The sequence below is a fragment of the Ambystoma mexicanum genome, chromosome 12 (assembly GCF_040938575.1).
Source record: "Ambystoma mexicanum isolate Mex_15411 chromosome 12, UKY_AmexF1_1, whole genome shotgun sequence".
In the NCBI taxonomy this organism is placed as follows: Eukaryota; Metazoa; Chordata; class Amphibia; order Caudata; family Ambystomatidae; genus Ambystoma; species Ambystoma mexicanum.
Window position 1 is genome coordinate 441,713,611 of NC_090936.1, and position 17,091 is coordinate 441,730,701.

The following is a 17,091-nucleotide window of genomic DNA, read 5'->3' on the forward strand; positions in this document are numbered from 1 at the left end:
TCACAGGGCCTAGTAAGATCGTTGTTTTGTCCTCCCTTGTTCCCCTCCCTTGCCTTATCGCGCTTTGAAACACGTGTGTATGAGCACGATACAAATAAAATATCATATCATATCAAACTTACAGTGATGGAAAGCTGGTGAAGATGTACAACAAAATGAAAATTGTAAAATGGGGAAAGACAAACAGAGAATGTCATTGCATATACTACAAAGTGAGCTAACCACACACCCGAGGAAGTATTAGGAGATACAGTCCTCTGTGATGAGATTCCCAGGACCGAAATATTGTTACATTTATGTGCACTTTCCTCTTAACTTACTAGGCTCTGTACAAAGGTGGGGTCCCATAAGAAGAATCCTTTTGCAAGAAAGAAATTGTCGGCTTTGTAAAAAGCCAAGGGAGGCAGAATCGCTGAAACATTGGCTGATTGGCTGTAGCGCAACACTAGGGCAGAGGAAAATGTGGTTGGAAAAGTTCATAGGCAGGTTAGAGCATTTAAACAGTGAATTCATGTGGGCTAGGCTCCTGTATGGATGCACAAATCGTTGGGGGGGAAATGTTTTTCTCGATTAGTCCACCATAATGAAGTAGGGAAGGGAGTGATTTGTCAGATAGGTGAAAAATGTAATCTTGGGAGTTAGAAAAGGAGGTCATGATGGTTGTATACTGTATGGTATTATATTGTATTGTGTTGAATAAATTAATGTCTGTAAGGTTTGTTTTAGAATGTTGTGTCTGAAGTGATTTATTGGCAACTAAGAGTTGTGAAGTATAAAGTTTTGAATAAACTATAAATACCCAAACATATAGGCTGAGGCACGGCCATAGATATGCCACTTCAGCATTGCATGGCCAGTTACTTACATAGTATGCCAATTATAGCTGCATTGGGTATTGTCCTTATATGGAAAGTAGATCCCCTACACTGCCAGTTGCTGCATTAATACAGGGTCTAAAAATCCAATAGACGCAAGTCCCTTTCAGTGTTCAGGAGCATTAATGCTTAATGATAAGGATTTGTTGTTCATATAGCTCTTTCGCCAACGTGCTGTACATAGCACATATCTACATGCAATTATCATCCCAACCAAAGTTGGTACTCATTTATCAACAGCAGAAGAGAAAAAAGGCTGAGTTGGCCTTGGCAGGAATTGAACATGTGACCTGCAGATCACACACATTGCAGCAGCGAGCACTCCACCCAATGAGCTATTTTACCGCTTTGCTATTAAAAATGCAATTCCACCATTAAAAATCAAGTCAAAACGGTCTGTACAATGTAGGCCAGACACGTAATAACACTTATCATGATTGCTGTAGCTTTGATGATGCACAGTAAAAAATGCCATGACACAGTATGTCATACCGAGACGGACAGCCCCAAAAAGCCAATCTAACCACTTAATAACACTTATCATGCTTTTTATATCATAGCTGCCCAGTAAAATATGCAATGCCAGTAAAGAACTGGCTGCACCCAAATTCCAGTCTAGACACTTATCATGATTGCTTTATCAGAGATGCCCAGTACAAAATGTCAAGCCACAGTAAGAAATGGTGTGGTTTAGCTGCAGCAAAATGCTAGTCTAGTCATGTAATAACACTTATGATGCTTACTACATTATAGATGCCCAGACAATTATGCCACGATGCAGTAAGAAATGGCTAGACTTGGCTGCACCAAATGTCATTCTTGCCAGGTAATAAATACTTATCATGCTTACTTTATTACATGTGCCCTGTAAAAATGTCATGCACATTAAAAAGATGACTAGTCTCGCTGTAGCAAAATGCGTGTATAGCCACTAATAACACATATCATGCTAGATTTATCATGGATTCCTATTACGTGACAGTGCACCCCTTTTCTGCTCCACCCTCCTGACGTATCCCCCTCTCCCTCCCACTCTTCTCCTCCAACCCCAAATTCAGCCAGTTGGCCCAGCATTACCTCCAAGTCCCTCTTACTCTTCCCAGTACTTACGTATGAGGCAAGGTGCTTCATAGATGAGTACTGGGATGAGGAAAAGTAGGAATAGGAGTAATGAAGATTAATGGTAAGTAGTCAAGGTATTGAACACAAGCAAACCATACACATACTAATTTACACTGCACCCATCCACCATTCACTCACATAACCAGCCAGCCATACATCACTCACACACATTACATAATATACATATACATACACACACCCTTTCATTGACGCGCACACACACACACACACACACACACACACACACACACATACCAAAAAAACACTTTCTTATCTTTTTCAAAATCCACTGTTGCGCCAAAGAACTCCTCTGCAGGCGGGCCCCTTTATCTCCCTTGCTCCACGTGCAAGAACCATCTCTGGTTCCTGTCAATGCACAGAGCAGAGTAGCCAGAGCATTCCATGTCCAGTGGTGGTGCGGAGGGGGTGGAGGGGATTGGGGCTAGGTTGTTTTTAAAGTCACTGTGACTTCAAAAACAATTATTGCTGTTACATTCAGAATCATTTCTTTTTGAAGTCAGACTCACTTGGAAAAGAAATGAATGTAAGAGGTCTACCGTCTGAGAGCCCACTTTACGTTTGGTTCCTCTATGTCTCTGCAACCCTTAACCAGGGGTCGCAGAGTCAAGGATCGCACAGGAGTAGACAGGGGTCGCAGTTGCAACCCCTGGCGACCTCCAATTGATGGCCCTGATCAACAGTCCTAGTCAACTACTGTCCTATTTTTTTTTATTGTGATATGGTTTCAAAATTAAACTGTAAACCAAACTTCAATAATTACTTAAGATAATACATTGGCGACTTTTAAAATCCAAATAGAAAATGTCAACATATAAAACAATACATTAAGGAACTGATTGACAGAGAGTTTTCCTATGGGTTTTGTGGTGCCATTACAAAACGCTTCTGTGAAATAAGGCCCTAGGTTTCCTTTCAGATCCGCCAGAGCGCCGGGAGACCACGAAGATGGTGGTGGCGCGGGGTATAAGCCATATTCACGTAACATATATATAGATCAGAACTTGCAGGCATGGGAGGGCCTGTGAAACTCAGGCTAGGGGAGGCACAGAGGGCAAAGGGGCATTTACGAAGCGCCAGCCTCACTGGCCAGTGTGAGACAATTTCATGGGCGGACCAACGGGGGCCACGTTGTGGCGACGCTGCGGGTAGTTTGAAAACGCGCTGCAGGCCTTATTTAAACGCATTGTTTCTCACAGCTTTTGTTTAACATGGTCCCCGGGTTCTACTCAGTTTGTCGTGAAAAGTGCCAAATTACAATTTGTGAACGTGAGCCACTTCTTTGGTGACCGGGGTCTCAGTGCGACCCTGCTGAGATGTTCTATGTTTTTTGTAACGCCCCCCATCCCCTGCTTTTTCCAAAGTAACGGGTCTCAGTTCTCCTGCAACACCTGAACAAGTGGCATGGAGTCTTTGGAGTTCAAAGCACTGCGCATTCAGCAAGTGAGCACGTGCACTAGTTGATGACAGTTCAGCAGGGAATAGAAGTCGCAGAAGCATTCCCAGAGAAGTGACTGCTGAAAAGAGGAAGCAGAAAGAAATATGGACATTTGATGGGATCTGGGCATAGAGACAAAGCAAAGTGAAAATCTACCGCACCCTCCTAGCCAGGATCTGCGCTCATGCCAGGCATCTAAGCACAGCCAGATAAGGAGTGAGCCCATGGTCAGTGACCGGAGGCCGCAGAAGGCACCACAGACAAACCTGGGAAGGAGAGGATGACGGCTCTGCCAACAGTGTGATCCTGGACTTATGAAATGGGACCTAGCTCCTCAGGCACACAGCCAGACATGAAGTGAGCCCATGGTCAGTGACCGGAGACCGCAGAAGGCACCACAGACAAACCTGGGAAGGAGAGGATGACGGGTCTGCCGACAGTGTGATCCTGGACTTATGAAATGGGACCTACTTCCTCAGCCACACAACCATACATGGAGTAGCCCATGGTCAGTGACTGGAGGCCGCAGAAGGCACCACAGACCAACCTGGGAAGGAGAGGATGAGGGGTCTGCCAACAGTGTGATCCTGGACTTTTGAAATAGGACCTACTTCCTCAGGCACACAGCCAGATACGGAGTGAGCCCATGGTCAGTGACCGCAGGCCGCAGAAGGCACCACAGACAAACCTGGGAAGGAGAGGATGACGGGTCTGCCAACAGTGTGATCCTGGACTTATGAAATGGGACCTAGTTCCTCAGGCACACAGCCAGACATGAAGTGAGCCCATGGTCAGTGACCGGAGGCCGCAGAAGGCACCGCAGACAAACCCGGGAAGCAGAGGATGACGGGTTTGCCGACAGTGTGATCCTGGACTTGTGAAATGGGACCTACTTCCTCAGGCACACAGCCAGACACAAGTATCCCATGGTCAGTGACTGGAGGCCGCAGAAGGCACCACAGACAAACCTGGGAAGCAGAGGATGAGGGGTCTGCCAACAGTGTGATCCTGGACTTTTGAAATAGGACCTACTTCCTCAGGCACATAGCCAGATACGGAGTGAGCCCATGGTCAGTGACCGCAGGCCGCAGAAGGCACCAAAGACAAACCTGGGAAGCAGAGGATGACGGGTCTGCCAACAGTGTGATCCTGGACTTGTGAAATGGGACCTACTTCCTCAGGCACACAGCCAGACACGGAGAAGCCCATGGTCAGTGAGCAGAGGCCTCAGAAGGCACCACGCACAAACCTGGGAAGGAGAGGATGACGGGTCTGCCGACAGTGTGATCCTGGACTTATGAAATGGGACCTACTTCCTCAGGGACACAGCCAGACACGGAGTAGCCCATGGTCAGTGACTGGAGGCCGCAGAAGGCACCACAGACAAACCTGGGAAGGAGAGGATGAGGGGTCTGCCAACAGTGTGATCCTGGACTTTTGAAATAGGACATACTTCCTCAGGCACACAGCCAGACACGGAGTAGCCCATGGTCAGTGACTGGAGGCCGCAGAAGGCACCACAGACAAACCTGGGAAGGAGAGGATGACAGGTCAGCCAACAGTGTGATCCTGGACTTGTGAAATAAGACCTACTTCCTCAGGCACACAGCCAGACACGGAGTAGCCCATGGTCAGTGAGCAGAGGCCTCAGAAGGCACCACAGACAAACCTGGGAAGGAGAGGATGACGGGTCTGCCAACAGCGTGATCCTGGACTTATGAAATGGGACCTAGTTCCTCAGGCACACAGCCAGACACGAAATGAGCCCATGGTCAGTGACCGGAGGCCTCAGAAGGCACTGCAGACAAACCTGGGACGGAGAGGATGAGGGGTCTGCCAACAGTGTGATCCTGGACTTTTGAAATAGGACCTACTTCCTCAGGCACACAGCCAGACACGGAGTAGCCCATGGTCAGTGACTGCAGGCCGCAGAAGGCACCACAGACAAATCTGGGAAGGAGATGATGACAGGTCTGCCAACAGTGTGATCCTGGACTTGTGAAATAAGACCTACTTCCTCAGGCACACAGCCAGACACGGAGTAGCCCATGGTCAGTGACCGGAGGTCGCAGAAGGCACCAGACACAAACCTGGGAAGGAGAGGATGACGGGTCTGTCAACAGTGTGATCCTGGACTTATGAAATGGGACCTAGTTCCTCAGGCACACAGCCAGGCATGAAGTGAGCCCATGGCCAGTGAGCAGAGGCCTCAGAAGGCACCACACACAAACCTGGGAAGGAGAGGATAACGGGTCTGCCGACAGTGTGATCCTGGACTTATGAAATGGGACCTACTTCCTCAGCCACACAGCCAGACACGGAGTAGCCCATGGTCAGTGAGCAGAGGCCTCAGAAGGCACCACACATAAACCTGGGAAGAAGAGGATGACGGGTCTGCCGACAGTGTGATCCTGGACTTTTGAAATAGGACGTACTTCCTCAGGCACACAGCCAGACACGGAGTAGCCAATGGTCAGTGACTGGAGGCCGCAGAAGGCACCACAGACAAACCTGGGAAGGAGAGGATGACAGGTCTGCCAACAGTGTGATCCTGGACTTGTGAAATAAGACCTACTTCCTCAGGCACAGAGCCAGATAAGGAGTGAGCCCATGGTCAGTGACCGGAGGCCGCATAAGGCACCACAGACAAACCTGGGAAGGAGAGGATGACGGGTCTGCCAACAGCGTGATCCTGGACTTATGAAATGGGACGTAGTTCCTCAGGCACACAGCCAGACACAAAATGAGCCCATGGTCAGTGACCGGAGGCCGCAGAAGGCACCGCAGAAAAACCTGGGAAGGAGAGGATGAGAGGTCTGCCAACAGTGTGATCATGGACTTTTGAAATAGGACCTACTTCCTCAGGCACACAGCCAGACACGGAGTAGCCCATGGTCAGTGACCGCAGACGGCAGAAGACACCAAAGACAAACCTGGGAAGGAGAGGATGAGGGGTCTGCCAACAGTGTGATCCTGGACTTTTGAAATAGGACCTACTTCCTCAGGAACACAGCCAGACACAGAGTAGCCCGTGGTCAGTGACCGGAATCCACAGAAGGCACCACAGACAAATCTGGGAAGGAGATGATGACAGGTCTGCCAACAGTGTGATCCTGGACTTGTGAAATAAGACCTACTTCCTCGGGCACACAGCCAGACACGGAGTAGCCCTTGGTCAGTGACCGGAGGTCGCAGAAGGCACCAGACACAAACCTGGGAAGGAGAGGATGACGGGTCTGTCAACAGTGTGATCCTGGACTTATGAAATGGGACCTAGTTCCTCAGGCACACAGCCAGACACGAAGTGAGCCCATGGTCAGTGACCGGAGGCCGCAGAAGGCACCAAAGACAAACCTGGGAAGGAGAGGATGACGGGTCTGTCGACAGTGTGATCCTGGACTTATGAAATAAGACCTACTTCCTCAGGCACACAGCCAGACACGGAGTAGCCCATGGTCAGTGACCGGAGGTCGCAGAAGGCACCACACACTAACCTGGGAAGGGGGGGATGACGGGTCTGCCAACAGTGGGATCCTGGACTTGTGAAATAAGACCTACTTCCTCAGGCACACAGCCAGACACGGAGTAGCCCATGGTCAGTGACCGGAGGTCGCAGAAGGCACCACACACAAACCTGGGAAGTAGAGGATGACGGGTCTGCCAACAGTGTGATCCTGGATTTATGAAGTGGAACCTAGTTCCTCAGGCACACAGCCAGACACGGAGTAGCCCATGGTCAGTGACCGGAGGCCGCAGAAGGCACCACACACAAACCTGGGAAGGAGAGGATGACGGGTCTGCCAACAGTGTGATCCTGGACTTATGAAATGGGATATACTTCCTCAGGCACACAGCCAGACACGGAGTAGCCCATGGTCAGTGACCGGAGGCCGCAGAAGACACCAAAGACAAATCTGCGAAGGAGAGGATGAGGGGTCTGCCAACAGTGTGATCCTGGACTTGTGAAATGGGACCTACTTCCTCAGGCACACAGCCAGACACGGAGTAGCCCATGGTCAGTGAGCGGAGGCCTCAGAAGGCACCACACACAAACCTGGGAAGGAGAGGATGAGGGGTCTGCCAACAGTGTGATCCTGGACTTATGAAATGGGACCTACTTCCTCAGGCACTGGTGGTCTACAGGCTTGGGATGGCTCGAAGCAGGCGAAACGGTTCAAATTCGACCAAACGGTAACACACAAATAGAAAAACTAACAAAAGAACATCAGTCAGCCTGTGCTGCCGTGAGACAATCAAAGACCAAGCGACAGGGACCACGAGAAACATCCAGATACCAAGACAGAAAAACACCACTGTCAAATACCCAAAGATAAGAGAAACTATCACACACCCTCAGATGACAAAAGAAAAAGTACAACAAACAATATCAGATATGTAAATATCAACAGTCTCAGTTACCTGATGCCTAATAGGCTATATAAAACAACAAAACAACCATATTCTAATAGACACCATCACACGGCGGGCACCAGCGATGGTTGGAATCCAACATCAGCAAACACTATGAAATAAAGTGTGTCCAAGGGATACTGTCAACAAACCATGGGCCAACAATCGATATCAGACACATTCAGAGAAGTAAATAGACATTATCACACGCCACGGCACCAACACTGGCTCAATACTAAGGGTCTCATTACGAGTTTGGAGGTAGCCATGGTGCTATTAGCGCCATGGCTGCCTCCAAAATCGTGTCCGGGTCCGTGGTGTCAGAATGGGGACTTACCGGGACATTCCGATCTAGGCAGACCCGGTAAATCCCCATTCTGAATGCCATTCCCCATTCCCATTCGAGCCCCCATAGGGCTCAATGGGAATGGGGAAGGAGCTAATAATGCGGGCCCGTTATTAGCTCCCTGGTCCCTTAGCGGGTCCCGCTAAGGGCGGCTGGTAAAACCAGCCAGCCTAGTGGGACCCGCTAAGGGACCTCGTAATGCGGCGGTAGAGTGTTAAGGGCACCTGCATCCTTACCGGTGCCGTTAACCCCCTACCACCGTACTGGGAATGACCCCCACAGAGACCCACATAGACTATCGCACCCCCAAAGACAATAGACATTTACCGGCAATTGGAGACCAACAGAAACTATCTGACAGCTAAAAGCAGGGACAAACTATATACCAAGAGAAACCATCAGACACCCAACGACAACAAGATATTAACAATCAGGAGACATCTGCTGAAACCTTAAAACAGAAACAAACTATATACCAAAATACTTCAGACACCCAATAATCAGCAGACGCTATTATACATCCAGCCGCCAAGCTACAGCATCAGACACTGGGAGGAAGCCATCAGACACAGGGAGGAAGCCAAGCACTATCCATGGCCCTGGTGTAGACATGGGGAGGAAGCCAAGCACTATCCATGGCCCTGGTGTAGACACAGAGAGGAAGCCAAGCACTATCCATGGCCCTGGTGTAGACACGGGGAGGAAGCCAAGCACTATCCATGGCCCTGGTGCAGACACAGGGAGGAAGCCAAGCACTATCTATGGCCCTGGTGCAGACACGGGGAGGAAGCCAAGCACTATCCATGGCCCTGGTGCAGACACGGGGAGGAAGCCAAGCACTATCTATGGCCCTGCTCTAGACACGGGGAGGAAGCCAAGCACTATCCATGGCCCTGGTGCAGACACGGGGAGGAAGCCAAGCACTATCCATGGCCCTGGTGCAGACACAGGGTGGAAGCCAAGCACTATCCATGGCGCTGGTGCAGACACGGGGAGGAAGCCAAGCACTATCTATGGCCCTGGTGCAGACACGGGGAGGAAGCCAAGCACTATCCATGGCCCTGGTGCAGACACGGGGAGGAAGCCAAGCACTATCAATGGCCCTGGTGCAGACACGGGGAGGAAGCCAAGCACTATCTATGGCCCTGCTGTAGACACGGGGAGGAAGCCAAGCACTATCCATGGCCCTGGTGCAGACACAGGGAGGAAGTCAAGCACTATCCATGGCGCTGGTGCAGACACAGGGAGGAAGTCAAGCACTATCCATGGCCCTGGTGCAGACACAGGGAGGAAGCCAAGCACTATCCATGGCCCTGGTGCAGACACGGGGAGGAAGCCAAGCACTATCCATGGCCATGGTGCAGACACAGGGAGGAAGCCAAGCACTATCAATGGCCCTGGTGCAGACACGGGGAGGAAGCCAAGCACTATCTATGGCCCTACTGTAGACACGGGGAGGAAGCCAAGCACTATCCATGGCCCTGGTTCAGACACGGGGAGGAAGCCAAGCACTATCCATGGCCCTGCTGTAGACACAGGGAGGAAGCCAAGCACTATCCATGGCCCTGGTGCAGACACGGGGAGGAAGCCAAGCACTATCCATGGCCCTGCTGTAGACATGGGGAGGAAGCCCAGCACTATCCATGGCGCTGGTGCAGACACGGGGAGGAAGCCAAGCACTATCCATGGCCCTGGTGTAGACACAGGGAGGAAGCCACGCACTATCCATGGCCCTGGTGTAGACACGGGGAGGAAGCCAAGCACTATCCATGGCCCGGTTGTAGACACAGGGAGGAAGCCAAGCACTATCAATGGCCCTGGTGCAGACACGGGGAGGAAGCCAAGCACTATCCATGGCCTTGGTGCAGACACAGGCAGGAAGCCAAGCACTATCTATGGCCCTGCTGTAGACACGGGGAGGAAGCCAAGCACTATCCATGGCCCGGGTGCAGACACAGGGAGGAAGCCAAGCACTATCAATGGCCCTGGTGCAGACACAGGGAGGAAGCCAAGCACTATCCATGGCCCTGGTGCAGACACAGGGAGGAAGCCAAGCACTATCCAAGGCCCTGGTGCAGACACAGGGAGGAAGCCAAGCACTATCCATGGCCCGGTTGTAGACACAGGGAGGAAGCCAAGCAATATCCATGCCCCGGGTGCAGACACAGGGAGGAAGCCAAGCACTATCCATGGCCCTGCTCTAGACACGGGGAGGAAGCCAAGCACTATCCATGGCGCTGGTGCAGACACAGGGAGGAAGCCAAGCACTATCCATGGCCCTGGTGCAGACACAGGGAGGAAGCCAAGCACTATCCATGGCCCGGGTGCAGACACAGGGAGGAAGCCAAGCACTATCAATGGCCCTGGTGCAGACACAGGGAGGAAGCCAAGCACTATCAATGGCCCTGGTGCAGACACAGGGAGGAAGCCAAGCACTATCCATGGCCCTGGTGCAGACACAGGGAGGAAGCCAAGCACTATCAATGGCCCTGGTGCAGACACAGGGAGGAAGCCAAGCACTATCCATGGCCCGGTTGTAGACACAGGGAGGAAGCCAAGCAATATCCATGCCCCGGGTGCAGACACAGGGAGGAAGCCAAGCACTATCAATGGCCCTGGTGCATACACAGGGAGGAAGCCAAGCACTATCAATGGCCCTGGTGCAGACACAGGGAGGAAGCCAAGCACTATCCATGGCCCTGGTGTAAACACAGGGAGGAAGCCAAACACTATCCATAGCCCGGGTGCAGACACAGGGAGGAAGCCAAGCACTATCAATGGCCCGGGTGCAGACACAGGGAGGAAGCCAAGCACTATCCATGGCCCTGGTGCAGACACAGGGAGGAAGCCAAGCACTATCCATGGCCCTGGTGCAGACACAGGGAGGAAGCCAAGCACTATCCATGGCCCTGGTGTAGACACGGGGAGGAAGCCAAGCACTATCCATGGCCCTGGTGCAGACACAGGGAGGAAGCCAAGCACTATCAATGGCCCTGGTGCAGACACAGGGAGGAAGCCAAGCACTATCAATGGCCCTGGTACAGACACAGGGAGGAAGCCAAGCACTATCCATGGCCCGGTTGTACACAGCGACTCCGCATTTAACTAGCACCAAATGGGGCTTAAGATCGATCAAATATGTGATCAAATACACAGTCCTGTCAAAACCTAAAGCGAACATCTTTCCATTCACTTTTGAAGCCATAAGCTATGCCAGGGGTCAAGTCCTAAAAATTAAAGTAGGGGGACTCATCAACAAACGCAATGGGATGCAACGTCACCAGAAATTAACATATCAAGGTGAAAAATGCACATTTCATTAAATTGGCTTTGCATAACCACCCAAATTGCACAGGACGAATGGAATTTGCCTTTCATAAAATCAACACACACACAAAAACAAGAGAGGATCTTTTCCTCTAAAAGTCTTTTTGAAAACGTTAAAAGGTGTGCATGTTTTAAACTTCAAGAACCAATATAAATGTTTTCCTTGCGACTTGCAGTACCTAAATGAGGCATTTCACCTTTAGTTGTTTGTTATTTTTCATCAGGTTACATAGTGCAGTGGTGAAGTATCTGGTCTGCAAGCCTGGCGACTGTGGTTCGACCCCCGAGATCGTCTTTAATTCATAAATTCAAACGGGTCATTAGTGGGGGGACTGAGTCCACCCTCTGAATAAAGTGGGTGGACTCCGTCCCCCGCGTGTACCCTCGACTTGAGCCCTAAGCTATGCCCACACGGCACTAGTAAACTTGGCCGGATTGTTCTGAGCACTAGAACATGTGTTGGTGTGGGCCTCGTCCCTGTCTGGCCAAAGGCTCAGGAGAAGTCAGCACATACATGTTTGTGGCCATGGCCCCCACCCATTAAGCCAGTGCTAATCGCACGTTTTTATGCTGATCCCCCACTTGCGTGAAAATAGTGTTGCTGGGCCCCCGAGGTGCCATATCTGCTATATTTTTAATTATAAGCAGTCACCGTAATCCCTTTTTGAAGAGCCTAGCGCCCCCTCCCCAGCACCTCGGCATTCGTCGGGCCCGTTAGAGGGGCCAGCCCCACAGTTTGAAGACCATTGCCTTAAGCACGCAGGCGTCACGAATGACGGGATCTCGGCACTCTACAGTGCTTAGAAGCAGGCTGAAGTGCAGCGTTACACGCTAGTCAAGGAAGACCCAGAAAAGTCAATTTGCAGCACACAGGAAAACATAATTGGAAGAGTTAATCACACATCCAAGCACGCACACAGTTTCAATGTATTGATTATAGAATTGGGCATGTTGCTAGACGCTCTGCGCCAGGTTAAAGGTGCTTAGGACAGCAGCATTAGCGCACGCAAAGAAATAATGATCCGTGGCACAGACAAAATTGGTTGAAATTGTTATTTGTGTGCCTCAAGTCCCATGAGATCTCAAATATGATGGTTCATTACAGTTATTCACAGAAACACTTTCCTTGTCCAGTTATATGTCGTTGTGCGAAACAAATAGCCAGCACGTGTTTCGACCCCAACGCTCTTTCTCAAGGCTTACACAATTTCACCTCACTGTTGTATATTCTCTGGGTTCCTGTTTATCCCAGTTATTCTGCACTAGAGTGTGGAGCTAAAAGCACGCCCGGTGCCCGCGCCTAATAACACAACAGGTGTATTATTTGTGGAGAGCACGTTCACCCCAGGGGGTGGCATCTTGGCGCTATTGACTGACAGATGTTTTTTGTTGCACAACTGAATGGTACTCATTTTATCCACCTCTGAGTGGACCTGTGGGGATTCGAACCGGTGATCATGATATCAAACATAAGCCCCTGTAGGGGGGGCACTAGTCCACTGAGCCACAGACACGGCTTCTGGCATCCCCTTTACAGTTAAATTCATTACATGTGGCAACAAGCTGTCCTTATTCTTCCTATTGTTGGCCCGCGTCGCATCTGGACAGGATCGATTGAAGGATAAAATGCCCGCGCCTAGAAAAACGTGAATGCTAACATGTGCCACACCTAGAGTTCAGATGGAGGTGTGAATGTTAGAGTGCCCACACCTGGATGAGTCTCTAAACACTAGCCTGCGCCACATCTAGATAATAGTGTGAGTGTTGGCATGACCACACCTGGATGGAATCCTAGGCACTGGCCTGCGCCGCGTCTGGATGGGAGTGTGGGGGCCAGCAGGTGCCACACTCAGACAGAACTGTGAATGTTAGCATGGTAAAGGTCAGGTAGCCCACTAACCAATATAAGCTCAAACTCTGCATACTTATCTCACTCAAAAAGCTCACACAACCATCTCTCGCACAACAAGCACACGCGGACTGACCCCGATCCGATACCCGCACCAAAGCTCAGCACCCGGTGTATACTGAGTTGAAGCTGCCAACAGAACACCACTCCTCTCACTATCCTACTCCCTTCTTCACCTTACTAACCCATCCCACCTTTATCATTTACAGATCCGCCAGAGCGCCTGGGGACCAATTCCGTTGGTACCTTTAACATTAACATTTAACATGTATTGTTGTATGTACATACATGGCGCAGCACGGCAAAGGGAAACTAACAGCAAAGAAGACGCCATTGGGCGCCTGCCCAATTACGGGCACATGAAACCCTTTCAGCTCCACGCTCGGGGACGCGGAGTGCAGAATAACTGGGATAAACAAGAAGCCAGAGAATATACAACACAGGCAGAGTTTCCCTGGCAGCCCTGCAGAAGCACTGGCAAGCAGGTCTGCGCAGACACGCACACGTGCCCGGTGCGTCTCTCTCTGCCTTGCGAAGCAGGCGGACGCCTGGGCTGGCACCGCCGCGCCGCCGTAGGAGTGATACAACAGCAGGCCCCGTCTCGGGCCCTGCCAAATGCAAGTGTTTTCTGTACTCTACCACAAACGCGCGGGCTCCAACATGGGAAATGGGGCCGGAATAACACATTCAGCGCCCCAGCATGCGGGTGTGTCTGCCCCGGACCCCGTCAGCTGTGGCAACACGCAGGGCAGACTTCAGACCTGTGGTGGCAGCTAGCCGTTCATTGCCAAACAGCGCCAAGCGGGCATTTCTCGAGCGCACGCCTGACTGCCCCTGCTGTACACTTGGCCTTTCGTCTATGTGGGAGTCTAAACCTAAGCGTAATTATGTCCCATGCCCTTGCTTTTATCGCCAATTGCGTTCTTTGCGCGGAGTAAAGAAAGGCTTACGTCTCCACGGGGATGGGCCGCTTGAGTCCGGCCGTCGAAGGAACCAGAAGGCAGAATAGCGCCCACTGCGCCGCCCTGCGCCACTGGAGACCGCCGAAGGCCGCCGCCGTCTTCCTCCTCTGGGCCTCCATGGCCGGCCAGAAGTGTGCCAGGCACCTCCGGTCCCCTGCGAGCATCCGTAGGCAAGAGCTGGTCGTGGGGCCACCCCAGGAAGTCCAACCGGTGGGCGCAAATGCGCTGTGCCTTGCGTGCCCGCAGCTGGGGTCGGATTTCAACCAGCAAGTCAAAGGTTGGGAGCCTGGCGAAGCGGACACGGCCTTTCATCCAACCAAAAAGATAAAATTCGTGTTTTTTTTAGTTGTATGCAGAGTCGAATTGAAAAGAACCTACTCCTTAGCGCCAGCGACTTGGTGTGTAATAATAACGGCCGTTATCGGCGTCTGAGATACTTCAGTCTTGGTTGAGCACGCAGCAAAATATTGTTATGGTGAACGACGATTGGACAAAAGCTTTGGGGAAGGGCACGCTTACCTAAAAATACCCGCTACAAAACATCACCCAGCCTGCTGTCTCTGTGGTGGGAAGGGATGCCGGCCCTGCCTCAGCGGCCCACCCTCTACTCCGTGTAGAAATTAAACTTCAGGGAAAATATGCCTGCACGTCAGGGTTTAGTAAAGTAATAAGGCAGATCAGCGGAGCGCCAAGAAGCGGTTCTTTTTCCAGCGTGGAGCTGCACAAGTTTCGTCAATCACTCAGGGAAGCTTAGGCGAGGCTGACAAGTTAAGTGATGCAGTGTAGCGCCTAGAGGCGTCCATCAATGGCAGCGCATAGAAATCGTCACTGTGTTGTAGTGTGTTATACAAGTCTTTTCAGTCAGTCAGGATACGACTACCGGGCTCCAGTCCAGCCAGGCCAGCGCCTAGTGTCGATTCATTTTGCTGTGCGCTTCAAAATGTCTCTGCTCACTCAGGCGAGCAAAGCACCCTAGTCAGCTCCAGTGCAGCGCCAAGAGGTGATTTAGTTCCAAGTGTCGAGTAGTGCAAGTCTCCTTACTTGGGGGCGGGGGGGAGGGGTAAATCGCTCCTCACAGATCCGACCAGACTAAAGGGGGGTCCGTTTGAAGAGTCACTCCCCGTGAGGATTTAACGACCCGCTGCCAAAGCCAGTCGCCTCCTGGGAACCACTGGTTCAGATGTGCGGCCACCGCTCCGGCTTCCAAGCGCTATATCCGTTCTCCCGCCGCAATGAACGTGGATAATCCCCCTTTGGGATTTGGTGTGAACTGCCGGTGCTGCACCCCAGCAACACGTTTCGGGCTCCAGATAAATCAGGCCCACAAGGCTGCCTGGACACTAACTCGGCGCGGCTTTAAAAAAAAAATATATATATACAGTTGAGTGACAGGGTGGGTCCTGGGGTGACCTAGAAACGAAGCCCAAAGTTTTGGCACAGAGCGATATGCAAGTCCTCTCTCGGGGCCCCTCCGAGGTCAAAGGCGAGTGTTTTCCCGAAGAAGAAGAGGGAGTCCCACATCCTGGGGCCCGGAGCCGCTGCTCCCGGGAGGGGGGAGGAAGGCAGAAGGAAACGGCGAGGCTTCCCAGTGCCTCCGCGAGCGCTGGCAATGTTAATCCCGCACGGGCTCTAATCCCCCGGCGCGCAGGAACAGCCGCTCTCCGGAGGTGGAGTGGGACAAACTCAGCCAGGATTACTCTCATTCCCGGAGACAGGGCTGAGTCCGCCCAATAGCAGGGCGGCCGCCCCCCACCCTCCAACTCCTCCACCAACCGCGCTATGGCAGAGGGCTGGAGAGAGGTGCGGCGCTGATCTCTGGTCCCAGTGGGGGAGATGGCCAGTCACATCAGCAGAGCACACGGGTCACTGTTTAAGAACCCGTGATAGCTCAGTGGGTTAAAGCGCTTGCTGCAAAGAGAACTGCGCAACCGTTAGGTTCGACCATCGTTAGGGAGACTGAGCCTTTCATACTTCTGAGATCTCTGCTATTATATCCCGAAGGTCCACGCAACCCCCCGGCCCTCAAAGGATATCTGGTTACATGTTAGCATATTATGTGCACAGTTACATAGAGTTCGTTTTTACAGACAGGTACTCTTGAGCGCAGGGCCGGCTATTTAAGATGCATGTTCAATATTTGTGCCCTTGATGTACGTTTAGTGTGCGCCAAAGAGTTGCGTAGTGATACCGCATCGTGGCTCAGTTTGGAATCCAGCAGGGATGCTACGTAGTGAGGCCGCGTGGCTCAGTGCAGTAAGGTGTGGTGGCGTGTGCATCCAAGAATCCAGCAGGGATACTACGTAGTGAGGCCGCGTGGCTCAGCGCCGTAAGGTGTGGTGGCGTGTGCATCCAAGAATCCAGCAGGGATACTACGTGGTGAGGCCGCGTGGCTCAGTGCAGTAAGTTGTGGTGGCGTGTGCATCCAAGAATCCAGCAGGGATACTACGTGGTGAGGCCGCGTGGCTCAGTGCCGTAAGGTGTGGTGGCGTGTGCATCCAAGAATCCAGCAGGGATACTACGTGGTGAGGCCACGTGGCTCAGTGCAGTAAGTTGTGGGATGCTACGTGGTGAGGCCGTTTGGGTCAGTGCAGTAAGGTGTGGTGGCGTGTGCATCCAAGAATCCAGCAGGGATATTACGTAGTGAGGCCGCGTGGCTCAGTGCAGTAAGGTGTGGTGGCGTGTGC

The 17,091-nt window shown here is 51.7% G+C and overlaps 1 protein-coding gene across 6 annotated transcripts in view; it reads right to left on the reverse strand.

Moving 5' to 3' along the window:
• CACNA2D4 (calcium voltage-gated channel auxiliary subunit alpha2delta 4) overlaps positions 1-16,090 on the reverse strand; it is a 1,390,363-nt gene extending 1,374,273 nt beyond the window's left edge. For 5 of the 6 annotated variants that reach the window (XM_069628636.1, XM_069628639.1, XM_069628635.1 and 2 more), the window contains exon 1: positions 14,396-16,090. In XM_069628636.1, the coding sequence (XP_069484737.1) occupies positions 14,396-14,571 (176 nt within the window). In that variant the 5' untranslated portion in view covers positions 14,572-16,090. The remainder of the gene's footprint in view (positions 1-14,395) is intronic. The other variant, XM_069628638.1, reaches the window with a different exon arrangement.
• Positions 16,091-17,091: the final 1,001 nt, after the last annotated feature.